Raw genomic sequence first — 24,011 nt, forward strand, 5'->3', positions numbered from 1 at the left:
AAGTTAACACGAAGTGCCGTCGGATTTCATCCGATTTAACAACTTGAACAGGACCGATTTAGCAAACTCACACGAAGGTGAGCGATTCCAGAGAATACAACAAGTCCATCAAGTTAAACAAATTTGGCCATTTAGTTCGACAACAAAACGAAATCAAAGTTTTACACGGTTCAAAAGGAAACAACAGAAGATAACAGCGGAAGCTAAACGCAGGGGTCGGACGTCCTTGGTGAGGCCCGCCAAGACGTCAGTGATTCCTCTCCTCGCCGTCCGAGGAGGGATCCCACTCGACCGTCCAACCCGGAGGGAGTTGCGGCGGCCAAATGCCAATAGAAGAAGACTCGGGAGCAGCGACTTCACCTGAAAAAGAAGAGCCACAACAAGGCTGAGCTACTAAGCTCAACAAGACTTAACCAACCGGGAGTAACTACTCCACCACTTCTAGACATGCAAGGCTCTTTGACTGAGGGGTTTGTTTGCCAAAAGCACTATGCAGATCCCTATTTTCAAAGTTTTAGCTCAGGTTCTAAGTTCATTATCCGGTCTAAGTTAGCAACTTACTCTAAGCAAACATAGAACCAACCAAAAGGTATATATATATCATCATCAAGACCATGTCAACATCAGATTCCTTTATTACTCAGGGTAGCATAGCGATCAAGTAGTCTCAAACTGTGAGAGGCAGACGAATCGATTCGAGTTCTTTAACCATGCATGGTGAACCTAACCTCACGACATCCGCGCACCACCGAGGGTCGCTTCCTGTGTCGGCCTTCCCCATCAATTCCCTAACCCGTGTCGGGCCCATTTCCTTTGGTGCAATGTTCCACAGACCCGGCCTCTGCCGTTCTGTGACCACACTTGCCACCACGTGCGGCCGCAGGGGAAACTCCGTTCCAAGGACAATGGGGCGACCGCTCACGTCTAGGTTCAATCCGGTACTCGGCTTCCTCATCCCATAATAAGTATGAGGTTAGTACTTTCAAACACTTGATCACGAACACCACCACTGTCGGGCCTTAGCAAGTTCCATAGACAAACGGGGCGATCAGCCGACCATCAAAAGTTAACCAAAACCCTGCCCCGTCCATCATCCTTATAGTTGTAACAGAAAAGAAAACAACCAACTCCTACAACTCGCGAGTGACAGGAAATCACTCGGCTTTTACCGCTTCCTATTTAAGCATAGCAACTACTCGGTCCAACAGCTAGTGTTCAGATCAGGGAACTAAGTCATGTATCTACGGTTTCAAACAACACCTATACGTAAATGCACAAAACAAGACGGAGAAGGCATGTGCAAGTTTGGGGGGAAAAACTGGGTTCATGCTCCGGGGCTTGCCTTCAAACAAGGAGGAGGGAAGCTGCTCTTCTGCTTGGGCGGCTTCGGCTTCTGGAAGTGGGAGCTCAGCTACAGCTTCATCTTCTAGCGCCGGGTACAGTTCGTAGAAGCCATCGGTGAGACGCAGCTCTACACGAATGCAATGCAAGGGTTAGCACTTTAGACGGTTATTTCAACAGCAACACTTGCAAGTTTTAGCCCAGAAACTTGTAGCAAAGCTACGTAAGAAGGTAGGGAAGTGTACTTGGGTTGGTGGAGATCAAGATATAAGGGTCGGATGGGAAGGAACTTATGATCTGACCCTTAGACTAGAGGAATAGATGTGCTGGGGATCCTCAGACTTAATGCAGAGAAGTCCCCGGTTTTACACATATATACCCTCGGGTCTAGAAAAAGGATACAGCCGAGCTCTCGGGCGAGGCGGAGAAAGGGTCAGCGAAACAGATAGGGTCGGGCGAGACGGAACAGGGGTCGGGTGGACAGAAGGGGTCGGACGAGGCGGAAAAAGGTCGGATGAACAGAAGGGGTTGGATGAGGCGGAAGGGGTCGGCAACTTACCTTCGTCTTACAGGTGAAGCTTGGGGGTCGGGAAGGAGCAGACTTGGGCGGAAGAACTGGAGCACTAAGATTTGCAGCGACGATGTCCGACGGTGTTCCGGCGGTGGCGGTGCTTCTTGTGGACCACAAGCAAGCTCTTGCGCAGCGCGGAGGAGCAAGCGGCTGGGTGGATTGGGGAGAGCGGTGTTGAGCGGAGAGGAGAGCTTCTCAGGAACTTAGGCGGTAGCGCTTGGAGCACGAACAGAGAGCAAGGCGGGAGGGTAGCGATGGCGGAGGGGGCTCCGGCGGGACTATGCCATTCCCTTTTATAGTTGCGCAGAAGGAGAGAGTTGGAGCGGCACGAAGACCGGGAAGAAGCGATGGAGTGCGCTGCTGGGGCGGCGATTGAGCAGCGGTGCAGTGGAGCAGGACTTCGGGGATGACACCGGCGATCATTGGGCACCGAAGATAGGGCGGCGCAGGCGCGGTTTTGCCGGTGGTTGAGATTTGGCGGAGGCGGGCGTCGTCGTGCGGTGGATCTGATGGAAGTGACCGAGGGAATGGCTCTAGAAGCGAGGGCGCACAGGTGAGAAGACAGGCAGGCTGCGGTCGCGCGGGCGAGCGCGAAGCAACAAACTGTCGGGGGCGCATCTCTGACAAGGCGGGAAAGGAGCTGTCACGGCCGAGGTCGGGGTTGGCGAAGGAGGAATCGTTGCATAGCGCATCTGGGGCGGCGCGACTATGGAGGGGCGGCGGATAAGATGGGCGGCATCGGGCCTTGCGGCCGGGGGTCCAGCGAGGTGATGATGGGCGCGAGCAGCAAGGCGCTGCAGAAAGGGTTGCAGAGGGCTTCCGCTGCGATTGGGGAAGGGGGCGCGAGAATCCATCCGGTCGTGGCCGGCGACGGGGCGGAGCGGTGGATGTCGGAGGAAACGAGCCACGCGGCGGAGAAACTCTGAAGCGGGCATGCCACTCGAGTGCGTCTGTCACGGGAGATCTGGGAGAAAGATTTTGTGGGTCCGTCGGTCAATCTCGGTTGGTCCACTGCTCAGATTGAGAGATACAGTGGTGAGACTTAGAAGGATCTGGCGGTATGGGTTTGGGGTCAGCAAGGTCGGAACTGGGGAACCAGCGGAGAGGGGTCGGATCTCAGGGGTCGGAACCGGGGTCGGGACCAGAACTGAGGGTGAGCACTCAACTCGGGAAAACTGAGAGGGGGATTAGGGACTCGGAGTTGATTAACTCGAAAGATTTGGGGTCGGTCGTCATAGCCTACCCCCCTTAAAAAGAATCTCGCCCCGAGATTCAGGTGTAAGAGGTAACTAGTGGGGGTGTGCAGTCCTTACCTCCTTGGCTAGAAAGAAAACCTTGGAAGTGCTTGTTCAGATACTCTTCTGTCTCCCATGTTGCTTCATCCTCCGTGTGGTTTCTCCAGAGGATCTTGTACATTTTCACCACTTGGCGTCGGGTGCGCCTCTCCTTATGGTCAAGAACTCTAGCCGGGTACTTGGCATAGGTCAAGTCGGGCTCGATTTGAAGTTGCTCTTGCTCTAAGATCTCAGCTGGGACTTGGACACATTTCTTCAGTTGAGATACATGGAAAACATCATGTATGGCCGAGAGTTGTTCCGGGAGTTGGATCTGATAGGCAACTGGTCCACAAATTTCCACAATCTCATATGGGCCAATGTAACGGGGAGCCAATTTTCTCTTTACTCCAAACCGTTGCACTCCTTTGGTCGGGGAGACTCGAAGATACACATGATCACAAACATCAAACTGCAGGGGTCTTCTTCTCCTGTCGGAGTAACTCTTCTGTCGAGATTGGGCAGCCTTGAGATTTGCTTGAATCACCTTCACTTGTTCTTCTGCTTCTACCACTAGATCAGGACCATAGGTTTGTCTTTCTCCAGCTTGTGACCAATTGAAAGGTGTCCGACATCTCTGGCCATATAAGGCTTCAAACGGTGCCATCTTCAAGCTAATCTGGTAGCTATTGTTATAAGAGAACTCTGCCAATGGCAAGCACTTGTCCCAATTTTTGTCATAATGGATGACACAAGTTCTCAACATGTCTTCAAGGATCTGATTGACTCTTTCGGCCTGACCATCGGTTTGAGGGTGATAGGTTGAGCTGCGGATGAGCTTGGTGCCCATTGATGCTTGTAGCTGTTCCCAAAAGCATACTACAAACTGAACTCCTCGATCAGAGATGATCGTCCTAGGCACACCGTGTAGGGAGACAATGCGATCAAGGTACAACTCTGCATACTTCTTGGCCGTGTATGTGGTGTGGAAAGGAAGGAAGTGGGCAGACTTGGTCAGGCGGTCCAAAACAACCCAAATGGAATCATGTCGCTGTGATGTACGGGGCAGTCCAACGATGAAATCCATGCTAATGTCTTCCCATTTCCAAGAGGGAATAGGTAGGGGTTGCAGGGTACCGGCTACCTTTAGATGGCTGGCTTTGACACGTTGACAGGTATCACATTCTGAAACATACCGGGCAATCTCGGGCTTCATTCCACTCCACCAGAAGGTTTGACGGAGATCATGGTACATCTTATTGCTGCCAGGATGGATTGAGAACTTAGAGAGATGAGCTTCATCTAGGATTTGCTTTCTCAGATTGGGGTCGGCTGGTACAACCAGTCGGGTTCCATAATACACCTTCCCCGTCTCATCCTGTCGGAATTGTTTATACCCTTCATCCTTCAATGAAATCTTCTTTGTGATCCGCCTTACTTCCTTATCCTCTAACTGTGTTGACCCTATTGGGTCTTCCAAAACAGACTCAAGAGATATGTGGCTGAGGGTTCCATGGGAAACAATTTCCAAACTGAGTTTTCCCATCTCATGACACAGAGTCTCGGTGAAGGTTGTTGCCGACAAGCAGTTGCAAAAGGTCTTGCGGCTAAGAGCATCGGCCACCACATTGGCCTTGCCGGGGTGATAGTGCACTTCCAAATCATAGTCCTTTATCAACTCCAACCATCTTCTTTGGCACATGTTGAGGTCGGCTTGAGTGAAAATGTACTTGAGGCTCTTGTGGTCGGTGTAGACGTTGCAGTGGGCGCCCATCAGATAGTGTCTCCATATTTTTAAGGCATGAATCACTGCTGCCAACTCAAGATCATGGGTCGGGTAGTTCAGCTCATGAGGTCGTAACGCCCGTGAGGCATAGGTAATGACTCGGTTGTCTTGCATAAGAACACACACAAGTCCAGTGCCAGAGACGTCACAGTACACGTCAAACGGCCTAGAGGGGTCGGGTTGAGCCAAAACCGGGGCTGTGGTCAGCAAGTGCTTCAGGGTTTTGAAGGCTTCCTCACACTTGTCGTTCCACACAAATCTGACCTCTTTCTTCAGCAGCTCTATCATTGGCTTAGCTATCTTGGAGAAGTCCGGTATGAAACGCCGATAGTAGCCTGCTAGTCCAAGGAAACTTCGGATCTGGTGCACTGAGGCGGGAGGTTTCCAGTCCATGACTTCCTGTACATTGCTGGGGTCGACGGCTATGCCATTCCGAGAGATAGTGTGTCCTAAGAACTTGACACTATCTAACCAAAATTCACACTTGGAGAATTTGGCATAGAGCTGGTGACCTCTCAACCGTTGGAGAACTACATGAAGATGATCGGCATGTTCTTCTTCGTCCTTCGAGTACACTAGGATATCATCAATGAACACCACTACAAACTTGTCCAACTCGGGCATGAACACCGAATTCATGAGATACATGAAATAGGCAGGTGCATTGGTGAGTCCGAAAGACATGATTAGGTACTCGTAGAGTCCATATCTTATGGAGAAGGCTGTTTTGGGGATGTCGCATGGTCGGATCTTGATTTGGTGATAACCTGATCGGAGATCGATCTTGGAGAACACTCTTTCTCCAGCTAACGATCAAACAAGACATTGATGCGGGGGAGTGGGTACTTGTTCTTGACAGTCACCGCATTGAGGGGTCGGTAGTCCACACACATACGTAGACTCCCGTCCTTCTTCTTCACAAACAGGGCTGGGCAACCCCAAGGTGATGTGCTAGGTCGAATGAAGCCTTTTTCCAACAGATCATGCAACTGGGTCTTCAACTCGGCCAGCTCAGCAGGCGGCATCCGATAGGGTCTCTTGGATATCGGAGCGGTGCTGGGGATCAACTCTATGGAAAACTCTACATCTCTATCGGGCGGCATGCCGGGCAAGTTCTCTGGGAACACATCCGGGTACTCACAGACAACAGGGAGGCTTTTTAGCCGGGCTTCCGATAGAGGGTACGCACAGGGAAGTGCGCACTTGAGGTGTTTCAAGGGGAGGGTAGAACTGCCATGAAAGGGTGAGTTGATGTGGAGGGTTCGGGTAGCTGTGTCTAGAACCACTTGGTGTCTGGTCATCCAATCCATCCCAAGGATGATATCTATTCCTTCCAGGTCAAGGATGATGATATTTTCCTTGAAAAGAGTTTGGCCTAGCTGGATAGGTACAAGGGTAACGATCTGGTCTGAGGCTATCTTCCTTCTAGGAGTGGAGATCACATATGACCCTTTTGTGTGACCGACACTCAGCTCACATCTTTCTCTAGTCTTACTCCCGATGAAGCTATGGGAGGCTCCCGAATCAAACAAGACAACAACAGTTTGATTTAAGACAAGGAAAGTACCCGTCATCACTAGCGCACCTTCGGGGAGTTCGGTCAAGCTAGTGTAGTTGAGCCGTCCTTGGCGAACTTGTACCTTGGGCCTTCTTCCCCTGTTCGTCATGGAGTTCTGGCCAGGCTGCTGATTTCTGCTCCTGGGGCAGTCCTTAGCAAAATGCCCTTCATTGCCGCAGGTGAAGCAGCGGTTACCAGTTGCAGGGCGGGGTGGTGGCGGTAGGGTCGGCCGGGGCGCCTGTGGTTGGAAGCCAGGAAAACGAGGTGCTGCTGCTGGTGGGGGTCGGGCAACCCATCTTCCTGACTGCTGGGGTCGGCTGGGCGCCTGTGGAGGAACCATCCGGAACCTTCGAGCGGGCTGGCTCGAAAATGCCACGGAGGCCTTTCTCTTCTGGTCGACTTTGAGAGCCTGCATGCAATCCTCTTGGGAGATGGCCAAATTGACCAACTCGTTGTAGGTATCCACCTTAATGGGGTTCAACCTCTCTCTAAGCTCCAAACTTAGTCCTCGACGAAATCTGTCCCGCTTCTTCTCGTCTGTGTCCGCATGATAGCCGGCATAACGGCATAGGTCATTGAAAGCTTGGGCGTAGTGCAGGACATCTCGATTTCCCTGGGTAAGAGCTAGGAACTCATTGAGCTTGCACTCCAGGAGACCTTCCGGAATATGATGCCCTCTGAACGTGGTCTTGAACTCGTTCCAACTGACCACATGGTCGGTCGGCAACATGGCATGGTAGTAATCCCACCAAAGCCTGGCGGAGCCACGCAGCTGCTGAGCTGCAAACCGGGCCTTGTTATGGTCAGGGCACGGGGCGGTGAGAAGCTCGAACTTGGATTCGATTGTGCGAACCCAGGCATCTGCGTCAAGCGGGTCTTGCGTCTTCTGGAACAAAGGGGGCTGCGTCCCCAAGAAGTCCTCATAGCGAGCAACATGAGGCTGTTGCTGCGCCCTTCCCCCATGGGGCTGCTGTTGTTGTTGCCCCTGCACGAGATGTCTCAGCAGCTCAGTTTGAGCTGCTAAGATTGCCTCCAGTGGAGACGGGGGCGGGAGCGGGGGCGGGGGCGGGGGAAGATCCTGCCTCTGCTCACTGCTGCTGGGCACGGAGCCGGACCTGGTGCGATGCGTCATCTGCAAGAGCCATCGTTCCATTAATTCCACAACCTCGGAAGTATTCCAACCAAAAGGGAACGCACATGTTAAATCCTCAATGTGACTCTTGCCGACAATGCAACACAACACAGCTTTATAAAGGAGATACACATTTCCTCTGCCACCTCAGTTAACAACTATCTTAGTTCTGCACACGGCTTCGGGCGAACCATAGCCAGATTCCGGAGTTCCATTACATCTGACCTTAGGCCAAGGGGTCGGGCTAGGCGAGACAGCACAAGAAAAGGGTCGGCGAAACGAACCGCACAAAAAGGGTCGGGCGAGGCGGAGAATTGCCTCGAGGGGTCGGGCGCATCTATTCCTAGACTAATCACCACGATTACATCTATTCCTACTAAGAACATATGCTAGCTAAACATATGAGAATAAGCATGCATCATAGTAGATCAAAATAAACACAAGATTAGATTGATATCACCATCGTGTGTACATAAGCCTTGATGATCACAAGGCTCGGCTCCAGAAATCCACCGTGGCTTCGCCGCGCAGGGACGACCATGGTGGCTAGGGTCTAGCCTAAGCCATCTCCTAGACAACCTCGAAGACTTGCAGCGACCCTCAACTCCCTCTGGTGTGTGTCCCTCTATTCATCGACTTCTGGTGGATTGATCTGCGTGCTCGATGAAATATCAGAGTATTTATAGTCTGGAGAGCGCGTGGCAGAAACTGTAAGGCGAGAGGAGCAAGGAAAGCCCCAGGCCGATCAGCCTAGGGGGTCTAGGCCGATTGGCCTGGCCCTTCCTTGTGGCCTCTCGCTCCCTCCTTCATCCCCAAGTCTTCTTAGGTGTCCTGAAGTCTTATTTTTACTTGCATGTGGGCCTGGCACGTCGATAGATTCGGGATGAGATTGATCTTCAATAACTTCCCAAATTATCTCCACTTGATCCTCTTTGAATCCTCTTTGATCCTGAAGTGATCCTTGCTATATCTTCACAAACTTAGCCCTTAAGTAATCTTGGAGGAGTGCTTGCCAAAAATGAGTATCAGAGGAGGCCAGAAGACCTTTTGGCTTGGGCTCCACCAGGCCGATCGGCCTAGGCTCTTTCTGAGCCTGCTGGCCTTCGTCTTTGATAGATTCGTTGCTCATTCGGGCTTTATCCAAAAATATACTTTTAGGTCCAATTTACTGAAAAATAGAATGTCCTCCAAAATACAATGCATATGCGAAAACGGGGTTATTTAAGGTGCCAAGTGGCGGGTTAGTATAAGAATATGTATGAAAACACCATTTAAATGGCACTAAAAATGTGTCAATAATGAGCGTAGCTATTTAATGTTGTCTATAATATAAACTATTTTAATAAAATGCAGTAATCATTGGATTTGCATCATGATTTTACCCAAGCGAGGAGAAGCAGTGGTACTCGACTCAACTAGCTATGATAAGATAGGTACCAGGATTTCATAGGCATTATACAAAAGTACAACATTCCTTGGAAGTACTTATATGCATGTTGACATTCTATGTACCTTGTATAACTAACTCTTGTCTTTATATCCTTAAAGTGCATACAAGCTTAACATACTAAGAGGCGGGCCCCACAATCCAAAAAGGATGAAAGCTATGAAAATAATATATCATAAATACGTAAGAACATAATACTTGTTTTTTCATATATTGTAGGCTTGTCATTAATAACAACTCATCACTGTATCATTTTTCTATTTGTTTGCAGTGCCACAAGCAACCTCCCGGCACTGTGCTATGTGGATATTACGTGTGCGAGTTCATCAGAAACAATGGGAGGTACCGGATGAACCCTGAAGATGTAAGTCTCTTATACACTGCCATGTACTAACTTCATAATGGTAATACATCCTAATCTTCATTTACTATTTAACTGCAGATGCCTACCAATCAACGGTAACTACACCAAGATCGAAGACAAACAAATCGACAACATTTGTACGGACATGACGAGGTTCATCCTACACGAGATTTGTCAAGAGGATGGAGTATTCTTTGATAAAAATGACGTGTTGATGACGGACGAGTGCACACTCGTCGTAGATGGGCGAACTAGTTTAGCGTGGCAAAAAACTGCTTCTTCCATATGTTGGATTTTAATAATGTGAATTATTTATTATGTATGATGCAATTTTTAATACTGTGAATTATTTATTATTCAAATTTATTATGTCATGTTGTGTGGTTGGAGATACATATTTCAATTTGGCGGCTAAAAACTAGCAGGAAATATAAATAATAAATAATTCACGGCTAAAAATTGGTGGAAAATACAAATATAAAATAATTGATTGGGTTTTCCTGATGGACTGCTTAAGCGCCCATCAGCAAAGAAACCATCTGTACTGGCGGGTGTTGTAACTACACTATCAGCATAGAAATCATCTGTGCTGGCGGGTGGCTAAAGATATCCACCAGCATAGAACCGTCTATGCTAGCAGGTAAGTGCCTACCTGGCATTTGTGCTGACTTGCTGTTTTACCCGCCCGCTGACTCAAGGTTGCTCCCGTTTTACCCGCCAGCAAAAACGTTTTTCTGGCCTAGCGAGAGACAGCAGCACTACGGGACGGCGCGCCCCGGCCTAGCCCCAGGTGGCTCTGCGTGCCGGCCTGCCCGACGCCCGGGCCCGGCCGCTGTGCTTTAACAGAGCGCCAAGCACAGTTTGGCGTACAGGGGATTCCCCGGTCCTGGCAGAAGGCCAGCAGCAGCTGCAGCGCGGAAGAGAGGCCAAGCCGCCAAGGTCATGCGTACTGGGTTGGAAATTCGGAGTTGGGCTGCACGAGCCAACAAAAGACAGCAACAGCCAACAGCAAGATGAACCAATAAAATGCCCGTCCGTACCACCAACCAATCTACCCTCCTTGCTCTTCTCTCTCTCTTCCTCCCTCTGGTGTTACGTTGTCCATTTGAGGATCTTGAGCTTCTCCTCGGCCTCCTGATCCAGAGGTGGGCCACCGAAGCCGAACGCGCGGCGGAGTGGGCAGGATTGGCTCGGGCGGCGCGCGGATTCGAAAGGACGTGATGTTTTTCCCTCCTCAATGGGCCGGGAAAGGCCACACCGGGCTAGAAATTCGGAGTTGGGCTTCACGAGCGAAGGAAAGAGAGAGAAGGAATCGTCGGGCCGGGCGGGAAAGGTCACACCATGGTGGCCTCGTTGGACCACGGCCTCGTGGCACGGAAAGAGGATGATGAGATAACACGAACGGCGGCGCCCGCCGGGTTCGCAGCCAGGTAAGCCGATAAATCGGAATTGGCAGGCCGCAATTTGGCGGTTTGGCTTCCTCGATTCAATGGTATGTTGTATTATACATATTTCCTAATATTATTGTGATATTCCACGAGACCACGATGAACACGAGCTGAAGCTCCCAGTTCAATCATATACAGATGCTCTGCGATTCTTCAGATATAAACCCACACAGCTAAGATCATTCAGTGTGCACTGAACTGAAAAAGACTTTCTGTGGAAAAATGCTGTTCGCTGCCACTTCAAGCTCATGGTTTCATGCCGAGCAGCGGCCAGACGCCCAGAACCACGTTTTTTCAGGCTGGCACAATCCAACCGACAGCCTGGGCCATAGGCACAGCTCACTGCCCCCTTTCAAATTCTAAAACCCGCAAAGCATCAGCATGACTTACAACAGAGACAATGTCCAGCGCAGCAGAGGAAAGCATTCAGAGTGTGATGGCCAGCTCACTGTTCCACACACTGCCAATATCAGCTCTCCTTGTCACAGACACAATCCAGAGGGAACATGCCTGGGTGGGGATTTTCCTTTAACACGATGTTTTATTTGCTATAACTTGGTACAGGATGGCATGTGCCTAAAGGATTTTTACTATATGGACAGGGAAATACTTCTACAACACAAATGCAGTCAGAAAGAAAAAAAATCAGGGCAAGTAGTAGAAAACAGGAGAAACCGCGCTGCTTAATCAGTCTTGCTGGTCTGCTGTGCTTGGTTGAGCTTGACCGGGCGCGCCTCGTACCCGCCTCCCTTGCGGGTCTCGAGAGTGTAAGGCATGTATGTTCCGAGGATCTTGTCCCACATGACGAAGAAGGGCTGCGAGAAGTTGTACTTGTTGCCATAGAGCTGGTGGTGGATATCATGGTAAGCGCTGTTGTTGCTGAAGAAGAGATGGAGGATGTTCCCGGGTAGCCAGAGCCCGCAGTGGTCATCGACGGTCTTGATGGTCGCGAAGGAGAAGAAGAATATGCCTGTCCTTGGGGTCATACCGGAGATGAGGAACGAGAGCGCACCCCCGATGGTGTCCAGGATGAGTCCCTCCAGCGGGTGGTTGTAGAGAGCTCCAAAGGCGTAAGGGACAACAAGAGTGTGATGCTTGGAGTGGACGTGCTTGTACAGGAATTTGTTAATGTGCATGTATCTGTGCATGAAGTATTGCCATGTGTCCATGACGAACATTGCGATGATAAATTGCAAAGCTATTACCAGAGCGGAAGGTTGCTTCCTCACAGTTCCACTCTCATCACCAAGAACCTGCAGTTCCAGGAAATTACATGATTGTAAATCCAGTTGTCACAGGTGAAATTTCAAAGTCAACTCCAGAAGCAACACGCAGAGCTAATGTTGGTCAAGGGTAGAAACATAAACTTTTGCAGTCAGATTGCTTAACCCAGTGAGCCAATTCAAACTTTAACAGCTCCTAAATTGTGTTGCCTTCAAAATTCAGTTTATTTTTGCTACATTCCAGTTTCCATTGGGAAATTTCCCTAACATGCAAGTAACAAAGCTAATTCTGTTAACAATTATTCAGCTGGAGACCTGTTCAGCAGACAAAAGCAACAGTCGACATTCAGGTCTTTGGTTAATCTCAGAGATTCCATTATCTTCTTATTTATAGCACACAGACACTGGGTGTAATTGCTACAGGCCTCCGACCCAATTCCTGAACCTACTGATTTTACCTTTGTCGATTACCAAGGCATCAATACAAAATCCCTCAATTTTTAAAGAAAAGGTTAAGTGACACTGAAGTACTGAACTGTGATCCACATCTGCATGCTTAACAATGGTATCATATTGAAACCATCTCGAATGCCGTCTACATACCAAACTGAACATTTGGAAAACAGCTAACAAATACTAACACTAAATATTACTAGCGACACATTTCAAGAGTTGGGGTACCAAAAACAATAACCTTTTCTCAGAAATTAGATGCTGCAAAGAGCAATTACCGTGAAGAGGAGCAGTGAGACGGCGATTTGGAACGCCTGCTGGACGAGGACGCCCCTGACGACTGTCCACTTGGAAACAATGTTCCTGACCTCCTCCCCCTTGGGGTGGAGCCGGTAGTCGTCCATGCCCAGCCCGTCAAGCACAACGTACAGCCCCGAGTAGAGCCAGTACACCGCAATCGGCACGAATGTGCCCAGAATCTCGTCGGAGACCGCGAATGCCATCCTCACTCTTCCCCCCCAAGAACACCTCGAAGCTCGAATCTTCACCTCCGCAGCAGCAGCTGCCACCACTGGACCCTGCGACCGTCAGCAAGAGCACAAACAGTGAGATGTTAACCAGCAGCTGATTGGGCTAAACGAATGCTTAAACACCAAATCCCGCAACCAAGCGGCCGCAATGTCTTGGCATTTTGAACTAGCAGATGAGCACCAGCAGCGGGAATCAACGGAGACACACCGCAAATGTGCAGTCCCCCAGAGGATTCCCCTAACTAATGACCTCAAGAAAGCATTTCCCAAAGAAGAGCGTGAAGAAATCAGGGCGGATCTTGTCCTTACCAGGAAAGAACAAGAAGCCTCCCAAACGCTTCTCCTGCAACTCTGCTCCCAACAGGGAAAAGAAGCGCCTTTTCCTTGGATTGCCTCTGCTCCGGGATGGATGAGATGAGATGAGATGGGATGGGATGAGTCGGCCGCCTTGTCCGGCGACTACTTATAGCTGGGCGGGGAAGCGCAATGCGGGTGGTCTGAGAAGGCCGGCGAGACCGGCGACTGCCCGCGGCCCTGGGGAGATTTTTCCTCTCTCCCCCCGGCTTCAGTCCAGTCCAGGCGTGAGGGAGGGGGGAGACTAGGCAGGGGCGGTCGGGCGGAGAACTGGAGAAGGCGAGTCGCGCAATCCTACTGCGCGTTGCTGTTTTGACTATTTTGGAGGCGCCTTTCCGGCGGACCGGAGGCGGACTCGTTCCCATCCTCGTGCTTGCCATCGGGTTCACGCTGTCTGCTGTCTTGTGTTCCTCTCTTGGTTGCCGCTCTGCTGCTGCTGGAGTGCCGGCGGGCGGAGGGGCTTGACCGGGCTCAGAGGTGGTGGCTGGGCTAACTAACTGGCTACAAGGTCTAACCCTAGCAGCCATAAAAAAATGGGGATGGCTGTGGCACACAGGATTGCAGGACGTGGGGACGGATTTTCTCTGCACAACAGAGGAGGTGCTGGGTGCACATGCGTCACTTACTTAGGAAACTTCCTGATGAAAATGTGTAATCTGTTCCGGGTCAGTAATGCAAATGTGAGAGAGCAAAACATTGACTTAAATAACTTGAATTGTAAATTGTTTCTCCCTTTCGACAAAAATGTATTGTTTTGGTTGGAAGCAGGAACTTCACGGCGTGCATTCGATAAAATTCTCATTCTACTAGATGATGTATTTTAGAAGCTCTTTTTTTCTATAAAAAATTCTCATATGTTTTTGGTAGAAATACATGACATAGCTACGGGATAAAGGGCGAGCATATTCTACAAATGTATTTTTTTAATTTATAAAGCCTTAGCGACTTGTTCGCCAAAATCTTTTTTTTTTGCACTTCCTCATTCTTTTATTGAACTAGTAAAATTTTGACTTGATTGTTTAAAAAAAATTGACTTGCAACTACATGGCTACATTTGAAAATACAATTCTTTGATGTATGTGAGTGAAAACACAATTATATTTATTAGACGAACTAAAGTTAGCACATTGGGTTTCCTCACCCTCAAGATGCATACCTGGTTTTCTTGAAAAAACAAACACAAATCTCACAAGGGAAAGCATTGTTTTTTCTCTCTTTGGATAAAAATACTCCCTCTATTCCAAATTGTAGGTCGTTTTGACTTTTTTAGGTTCATAAATATTATTATACATATAGACATATACTATATCTAGATGCATAATAATATCTATGCACCTAGCTAGAAAAGCCAAAACGACCTACAATTTGGAATGCAGAATCTCTATTGACTCCGTCCCCGAAACTAAAAGATATAGTTATAGCTTCGGTTGACTTGCTAGCTTACGGAGTCAGTACTGTACATAACATGTCAACTTTTGTACATGCCCAGCAATAATTGTAGCGATTATCACAGCGTGGGAGAGTGAAAGATAGTTCCACTTGGTGTTCTATACTTCGGCTGAAAAAATGTCTGTTAGTTGTTTGTCAACTACGGAGGAAGAAACGGAACGCAGGGAATTGAAGACACGCTGGACAGTTTGGTTCAGCGACTGTGGAAGCGGTTTAGACCATACAAGACGACTTGCAAAATCCGAACCTTCAAAGCCATCCATTCTGGACCCGTACGACGACACGGAATAATGCTCGACCGTCATCTCTCTCTCGAGTCTTTGACATACTTTTGTACGCGCTCGTCCTCCTGATGCTCAAAAGTCGGTCAGCAATGGCGCAATTAAATATTACAGGCAAATCAAGTGAAACAACTGACGGTTTCCATCTGTTGCGGCTACATGTAGTCAGATTTAAAATTAGACGCCTTGGTCTTTTAATGTGGAAAAAACGTTTAGAAAGAGGAAGGAAGGAAGGCCGTGGATTCTTCATACTCACATGGTAAGGGTAAAAGGATCCACTTCAATCAAATTTAGATGCCTACTTTCTTCTTAATAAAGAAAAAAACATATGTTTCCTCCGTCCTCATGCCTCCGCTCTCGCCTCAATCTTCTGGTTGTCGATCCGCTGCTGCCACTTACGCGACGCAAGCTATTTCTTTCCCACACTCCTTGACTACATCGTTGCTCCATTTTGGCCGTCCAATGCCATCCCAAAGTCAATGGCATCCTCACTACCTCATACTCACTCCAACCACCATAACCGGTTTATATCCTACTGTCTTGGGCCTTTTCTCTAAACCTCGTAGCTCGTAATCAGAGGAACCTTTTCTTTCCAAAAAAAAAAAGGCGAATAAGAGGAACCCCTCCGGAATCGAAGGTCATCGCCACCGGTGATAAAAATTTCGGCCGAAATTTCGTGAATTTCGGTGAGGACCGAAAAGTGAGTGAAAACGAAATCTAGGCCGAAAGTTCGTGAATTCGGTGATTTCGGTGAGGACCGAAAAATGAGTGCAAAACGAAATCTAGAACCCTGATCGCCACGAGCCTATCCACTGCCTTTTCCGTCAAATGAAGAAATTAATCAACTTACCATTTTATGCATGCTTCGCCTATAATTGAACGATGATAGAGGTCATGTGTGTATATGTCCTCAGTATTTGGTTCGATGAATAGTCCATATCTGAAGAACAGAATTAGAATAAGTTGATTCATCCGTTCGCGAAACACGACGCCACCATGATGAATCACGCCATTGAGCAGTCCAAATTTGTTGCCTAACCAATTCAGATTCACCACACGGATTACTTATCATGTCAGCGCTAGTCTGGACTCTGGAGCGTGAAACTGTGGGCCACGAGCCCATGAACCATGTCAGGGTCAGTCAGGCCGTGCTGCTAACGAAATGCTCAGCATACCACAGAAGCTGCCGCCTACGACTACGAGCGCATGGCTCAGGGTCAAAGCTGCTCCATCAAACTGTTCTTGATGGAGCCCTGTCCCGCAGTGAAAGCACCAGTGGAACGTACTACTCCGGAAGCAGGAAAAGCTCAAATATTTATTGGGACTACTTGAAGCACAACCACAAAAAAGTCGCTGCATTCATCGTTCACAAATTCTGAACTGGCTGTTAGTTTTCAGAAAAGCAAAATTCTAACCGGCAGCGAAACAACCAGACTACCATTGAGCCAGTAAAATTGACAGCTTTGATGAACTCGTGACCACAAATGCAAATAGTCAGAGATGGTTTCCTGATTCTCGAACTGCATTCTCCCTGCATAGTCTATTTTGACATTTCGAATACAGAACATCTGATGCATATCTGTTTCGACACGTGCAGATCCTCAGAAATGAACCTGCATAAATACCCCTGCCAGAATCTAGTAGCCAATCTGCAGATTGCAGGGAACCACACGGCCCATACTACCAGTATGGGCATCATTCCGTCTGCAGGATAAAATGAGCACCAAGCATGCCAAAAGAGGATGTACAGCATAAACAGTTTATACCAACTGGATACCGAATGCCGTTCATCCAGTGAAGGATGTTTAAGGAAACAGAGAACATAACCTAAGGTAAACAACAGTTGAGGTTGTAAGATGAACATCCTGACTTCTTACGGTAAAGGTGAGACTAACAACAAAAGCGATGAGTGTTGATCACTCATCAGCGGTACGCTGGCCCACCACCAAAGGAATAGAGTGATGAAACTGGGACACCGGGTCCATTAGCCCTTGCAGAGACAGGCCTTGCGCTTGTTTCAGCATAAGCAGGGTGAGTCTCGTAAGCAGCTGTATAATAGGTTGAACGGGGCAGGGGGTCCACAGCCCGGGTAGCAAGTCGGTCAGAACGGTAGAGGTCCTCCAGATGATCAGCTCGAGTGGTGATCCCCACACGGTCAGCACGAGCAGCAAACTCCCCTGGAGGGTACAGCTCCTCCACATGTGCACCACGAGCAGCAATGCTCCTAGTATGATAGAGATCCTCCAAGCGATCTGTGCGGGAAGATATCTCACCTGGCACTCTTGTGTAATCCCTAGGAATGATTGTATCCCTAGTGGTTATTTCAGCTACAGTTCTGTCAGCATATCTGAAATTTAAGAATTTCAATTAGTCAGGGGCGTATCATATGGTTCTAGACTTCTATTGGACAGATGCAAGGTATTGTGAAAACCATAACACCATGTAACTACTGAATTAGCATTTACATCCAACACATCCATAGTACACAAATCATATAATATGGATGATAGGTTGATAAAAAAACAGTATGGTGCATGTAATGTAAACTGAAACAACAAGAGAGCCAAATGGTTCATAGCTTACCGCTCAGGTGCCAGATTCTCTGCAGATCGATAGTATGAATCACTGGATGGAGCCAAAGTATGGTAATATGCAGCTGGGACATGTCGAAGCTCTGGCACAGAAGGCACATGGTGATGCTCTAGAGTTAGAGGAATGTGTCGAGGCTCAGGTGCAAGTGCTGGTTGATAATATCTGTTGTGATCACCCCTAGCCAAAGAATGGCCAAGCTCAGACTCCACAGGAAGTGGAGCAAAGCGTGGTGCCCTATATGGATCCTCAAGAGGAACACGTATAACTGCAGGGCGCCTTTCCTCATCAAACCTTGGCTGACACACTTCTTCAATAGGCAATGAAGGCCACCTTTCTTCAAAATGATATGGTTGCCTTCGTTCTTCACGGTGGCGCCTTTCTTCACGGTGGCGCCTTCCTTCACGGTGATTATTTGGTGCAGGCTGAGGTGCATTGGCAGGCTTAAACAGCGCAAGTAGCCTATGGACCTGCATAATATTACATATTCATAGCATTAAGAATATAAATTAGCATTTATGTTTGAAAAATCCTGAACTACTATTGAAATAATATTTGTAGCACAATTCCAAGACACTTACTTGTCTTGCAGTGAGCTCCGGGTCAAATTTGCTCCTTGCACTGTAATTCTCCTTAATAGCTTGCTTGATACTACTCTCAGTGAGAGGAAGGCAATCTTTATCAATCTTAAACTTAACCTGCATTGCAAACATAACACAGTTACAAATACAATAAGAATGATGAATATTCAACACCACCTACTATAGCATGAGTTTCCAAGTGTCCCTCTTTAGGTCAGCTTCCGCTTTAGCTTCCCCGTACGAGAAAGGCAGAGCACCACCAAGCGCTAAGATAATTTGCCAACTAATTGGGAAGCAAAAGTTGGGAGTGAACTGAGAATCCCTATAACTTACAGCTTTTACAAAAGCTAAAGCTATGCCAAAGCGGGGGCAACATCGTTCTCGTGGATTAGTGTTTGGCAACGAAAACTGTGAAAGGGAAAATTTGGAGATGCCACTACAAACTTACAAATCATCCAATTCTTCATCAAAAGGTTTACAGGGTCATGCTAATGAAGTAAACTAAATACCAATACAAATCGGAAAATCGCAAAAACTCACTTGCAAGTTGGGTGTGTTTTCAAAAACTCACCTACGCCTCGATTCCATACGATCTAGCAATTACAAGTTTTATGTGTTTCAAATTTCCCCTTAATACCCATAGATCAAATATGGTGGCATCTCCAGCCTTTGCTTCATTGCTTTGAGTAGCCAATACAAGCTGGCCAACGAGTTTTCCATGACTTTGGTGCCGCCACTGCAAAAATCTGCTCACCTTCAAATCTAACCACCGTTGTCCTTTTTTATTCTACACTCAAGTGAGCTCTGGTACAATTACTCACACTTGTATCTATTACACCTCTCACCTCTCCATGCTATAAGCGATGAGCTGAGACATGACGAACACCGCATGATAGTAATGTCACTCGGTCAACCAGCTTGGAGGGAATATGAATTGGCATAAACTTAAGGTAGCGTTTGGATGTAGATATTGAGCCTCAGAATTCGGAATTGGCATTGATAGTTCCGAATGTCGGCTGTTTGGATGCTCTGGAATTCGGAATTGGAAATGGAGCCCAATACCAATACTAGTCTGATTTGGCATCTAACTCAATTCAATACCAAGGCCTCCAATATCGACATCCAAACGAAGCCTAAGATGTAACTAGGTAATTTCGCGATAAAAAGTTTTAAAAATCTTCAGCCCACACTACAATCTTACTCACGGCAGCCTTCCAGCCATCAAAATAGAAACACAACAAAAAAAAGGGCCCTCGAGAGTAAGAAAGGTATGAGCACTATTACTATATACGTGTACAACTAAGACTGCATATTGTTTCCAAATAGATTTTTTCTTGAATATGAGTAAAAAGTCAAATTCAAAATTTGAATTAGTCCAAAATCTAGCGAAAGCAATCAGATTAAAATGGGTTTTTCATATTCAAGCGGTTTGGAAAATTAAGGGCAAAAGTACCAGGACACCAGTTAGCATCAAAGTGGCATTCCCTACATTCAACTACCAAACATACCCACTCAACTGATGTATCCCACGTCTTCAATTCATCATTGATGGTTGTTCAAGAATTCAGTTCATATTTTAGGTTCCTATAATCAGATTTAAACCAGAAACCTATCAAAAAAGCCCCTCCTTAGAAGTTGCTCATAAGGGCATATGCATCATATATTAGACTAGAATTACATGTAAACTCCAAAAAAGCCTCCACAGTGTCATGACTGATGTAACGAAATGGCAAGCTCCAACATGTGTCAAATGGTTATCAATGCTGAAAGCTTTGTTATCTACAGCAAATCAAAAGTACGTTGAGTCCAGGGTGAAGTGGTCACTGCCAGGTAGTCAATACTACCCAAAAGAAGAATGAAGGTGGGCTTTGCTAATCTTGGGTTTAATTATCCAAAAGTTGCAAACATTGCCCAAAGTATGATAAAAAAAGAGAGAGAAAGACTTATATGACCTTTGTCATCAAGCAAACAAAAAAAAGGAACAGCCAACATATATTGATTCAATGCAGAACAGTCACGCATAAAAGATACAGAAATTCATCAGTTGGAAACAGCAGAGGAACAATAGGCCTTGCTCAGTTCTCAATTTAAGAATCAGATAGCCTAGAGTGATGTAGAAGGGACACTAAGTTAAATGGCATGTGTTTTATCTACAGCCATATATTGCTATCAGATTGGCAGAATGAAGTTTTATTTGATAAATGGCCATCCTGAAGCGCAATAAACCCCAGTAACAACATATACCAAGCACACAGCAATTTTTTTCGACATATATGGACATGTGAGTGACAAACTATTTGTAACAAATGTAGAAATTTGTCTATTACATCTAAAAACACCTGTTTTCTCATAGACTAATAAGCGCGCGCACCTTTCACTACTGCTATTTCTCCAGCACAAATTGAGAAAGAAATTTACGAACATCTATAATCCATACATGTCATGTCTAGTATAACCAAGCAGAATACCATATCTACTCCTGTCCATTCTTTAGCATAGCATACCGAACCACAGGTGAACCCTATTCTCATGCATCCTTCAGAACAAGACATAGACCGATCAAAGCAAAACAGATCACCTACTACATTCGCTGCGTGCGAATCTACGAAATGGAAAGGTAGAATTACCTGTGCTGGGAACTTCCCATCAAAGGCTTCTGGAACAAGGTTCAGCCCACCATGTGATGCTGCCTTGTACACACCATACAGAAGCTTCAAGTCAAAATCATACAGGAATAGCCTTGCCCCTGGCCTGATTTTCTTGACCATTCCAATCTTCCCACTGGGTAGCCCGAACAAGAGGTTCTTGTAGCACTCCTGCTTAGTCTTCGCATTGCACATGAATATGAACCCTGCTATATCACCCCTTTCTTCCTTCTTGCCCACAGCCTTCCTCCCCTTTCCCTTACTTCCTCCATCTTCATCAACCTCCTTCCCCTTGCCATTCCTAGCCCTCTCTCTTCTGCTCTTCATCCTGCCATCACCACCTCTATTATCAGCACCCACGCCCTTGCCCTTGCTTGCGGCAGACGCAGCCACAGCATCAGCGTCAGCTGGTTTTGGCTTCAGCTTTGCCCCCGAAGCTGATGCTTCAGCAGTGGCTGGCGCTGGTGCAGGCTCAGATCCTTCAGCATCACTGGCTGGCTTAGGCGTCTGTGCCACAGGTGATGCCTCAGCAACAGTGGCTGACTTTGGCATTTGGGCCCCAGGTGATGCCTCAGCAACATGGGATGGCTGCGGTAAGACCGCGGATGCAGATGCATCGCCACCAGCAGTGCCTGCGCCCACCGAGGCGGCCTCGTCAACGGCTGCAGCGGCGGCCGCTGCCTTGTCGTGGTTGGCCCTGACCCTCCGCTTCTTAAACTTCGAGGTCTTGGCCGACCCAGGGGTAGACGGATTCGCCTTGGATGGTCCGGCCGCCGCGCCGGCAGAGGCCGCAGTGGCCTTGGCAACGCCGTTGGGCTTCTTCACCATGGCCGCTGCTCGGTGCAGCTTTGGGGAAGAAACGAGAAATATTACCACAAAAGCATAATCGGATCCACAAAAATCGACAGATTATCTCTCCGGGAACAGGGCGCACGGGATAATTGATCGTACGGCTTAAACGAAAATTGAGAGAGGGAGAGAGAGAGAAAATCTACGATTCTATCAGGTTCGAAAAATTTTTTGGGGGGAATCAATCGTACTCCTCAACAAGAGATTTGGGGAAAACAATTCTACGATTCCACAAAATTCGAGAGAAAATTTGGGGGAGAGTCAACCGTCCGGCCTAAACAAAACATGAATTTTTTTCTACGATTCTATCAGGTTGGGGAGAAAATTTTGGGGGGAGGGATTGAATCGGCAACGGCGAGGAGGAGGAAGGGATTGCAGCGGCGTACCTGGACGGCGATGGTCGGAGGAGGTAGGGATTGGAACCGTGTGCCAGAGGCGACTGGATATATAGGAAGAAAAAAGTTGCTAGATTTTGCCTGATTGCATTTAGACGGTCCTGATGAAGCCAACTGATAGAAGACTGTTAATCCATGTCTTTGTTAAAGTTAGGGGGTTCGATTCCCAATCGAGTCCTCTTCCTCAATTGATTTTTCCCCCAAACGATCCATGCCCGAATTCGTGTTCTTTCGGCTAGTTTTTGTTAGGAAAGACGAGACAAGTGGCGTGTTCGGTAGTGCTGGCTGCACAGCTGCAGCCAGCGTTCAACACAGCAGAGCTAGCGCGCTGAGCTGCTGCAGCAGCAGCACTGCAGCTGTGCAGCCAGCACTACCGAACAGGCTGAAGGTGTTTTTCTCGATTGAATCGTGGTTACGAGGATCATCAATCAAATTTTCTAAGATCAGATGTGATGGTCACCTACTCTGCTACACACATGTAGGCTGGTCAAGTAACGCGAGGTCGACGCTTGCCACGGATACGGAGGAGAGGTCCAGAAAAAGGTCGGATGAGGCCATGAGGGTGTCACAACTGTCCCATGAAAATAGCGCAACAAATGGTGATTCTAGTGGACGAAGGACTTGAGATAAAAGGAGATTGACGGGACATAACTACGTAAAGCTATAGTGGCACCGACTCGAGTAAAAAGGACGAGAAATGAAAAAAAAAAGGGGGGGGCAAGAAGTAGAAAACATACCTTGTTCTTTGAATCTTGGGTGGAGTGGTGCCAGTAGACATAACATCACCTTAAGGTAGGTGCAATGTAATTGATATCATATAGATGATCTTAAACACCAAATCGGGGTGGTTCTAAGTAGCTGATGTGTTGATTCGCCTAGATACATCATAGACTAGATCCACTCCATTGCTTTTACCCCATGCCATCTTTGCAAGTTTAGAATCTGTTTGGATCACTTGACGGTCACTCACCTTGCCTCGTCGGGAGAGACAAGTTGTTTGGTATCTATTTGTTTCACCCTTTTACCTGGAAAGCCCACCTCGGGTAAGAAAATCATTACTGATTCGGCTCTCCAGCGTGGGCAAGATTCGCTTGCCACTCGCATGGGCTACCCGAGCTGCCATCAAATCGGCCTCGTGTTTCCACAACGATCTCTACCGTTGCCGAATCAAGGTTCACCGGCACCAAATCGAGCTTCCCTTCGAATTGAGCTTCACTGCCATCGAATCGAGCTCTACCACCATTGAATCAACCTTCTTGCTGCCAAATCAACCTCCGCCGCCATCAAATCGAACGCTGCCACCATCGAATCAAACTCCACTGCTGCCAAATCGACCTCCACCGCTATCGAATCGAACTCTGCCACCACCGAATCAACCTCCGGTGCTACCAAGTAGACCTCCGCCACCGTCTAATCGAACTCTATCACCATCGATCAACCTCTGCTGCTGCCAAATCGACCTCCACCACTGTAGAATCGAACTTTGCCACAATCAAATCAACCTTTGTTGTTGCCAAATCAACCTCCGCCACCATCGAATTGAACCCTGCCACCGTCGAATCAACCTTTACTGCTACCAAATCGACCTCTACCACCGTCGAATCGAACTCTGCCGCCATCGAATCAACCTCCGCTACTATCAAATCAACCTTCGCCACCACCGAATTGAGCCCTACCACCATCAGATCGAACCTCTATGTATGTATCGATCCCCGCCATATGCCGGATCGAGCTACGGTCC

At 47.8% G+C, this 24,011-nt stretch overlaps 2 protein-coding genes across 2 annotated transcripts; both read right to left on the bottom strand.

Annotated features, from left to right (window-relative positions):
• Window positions 1-11,442: 11,442 nt before the first annotated feature.
• On the bottom strand, window positions 11,443-13,908 carry LOC117851391 (sphinganine C4-monooxygenase 1). Its single transcript, XM_034733200.2, has 3 exons — window positions 13,437-13,908; window positions 12,876-13,175; window positions 11,443-12,174 (listed from the first exon to the last, which is right to left on the bottom strand). Exons 2-3 carry the CDS (start codon window positions 13,098-13,100, stop codon window positions 11,605-11,607), a joined length of 795 nt encoding a protein of 264 aa, XP_034589091.1. The 5' UTR covers window positions 13,101-13,175; window positions 13,437-13,908; the 3' UTR covers window positions 11,443-11,604.
• Window positions 13,909-16,956: 3,048 nt separating this feature from the next.
• Window positions 16,957-22,564, bottom strand: LOC117852319 (uncharacterized). Its single transcript, XM_034734351.2, has 5 exons — window positions 22,262-22,564; window positions 21,009-21,872; window positions 18,382-18,498; window positions 17,795-18,270; window positions 16,957-17,558 (listed from the first exon to the last, which is right to left on the bottom strand). The coding sequence occupies exons 2-5, from the start codon at window positions 21,852-21,854 to the stop codon at window positions 17,135-17,137; spliced, it is 1,863 nt and encodes a 620-aa protein (XP_034590242.1). The 5' UTR covers window positions 21,855-21,872; window positions 22,262-22,564; the 3' UTR covers window positions 16,957-17,134.
• Between the last annotated feature and the right edge of the window lie 1,447 nt (window positions 22,565-24,011).

Source organism: Setaria viridis, chromosome 4 (assembly GCF_005286985.2).
Source record: "Setaria viridis chromosome 4, Setaria_viridis_v4.0, whole genome shotgun sequence".
Classification (NCBI taxonomy): Eukaryota; Viridiplantae; Streptophyta; class Magnoliopsida; order Poales; family Poaceae; genus Setaria; species Setaria viridis.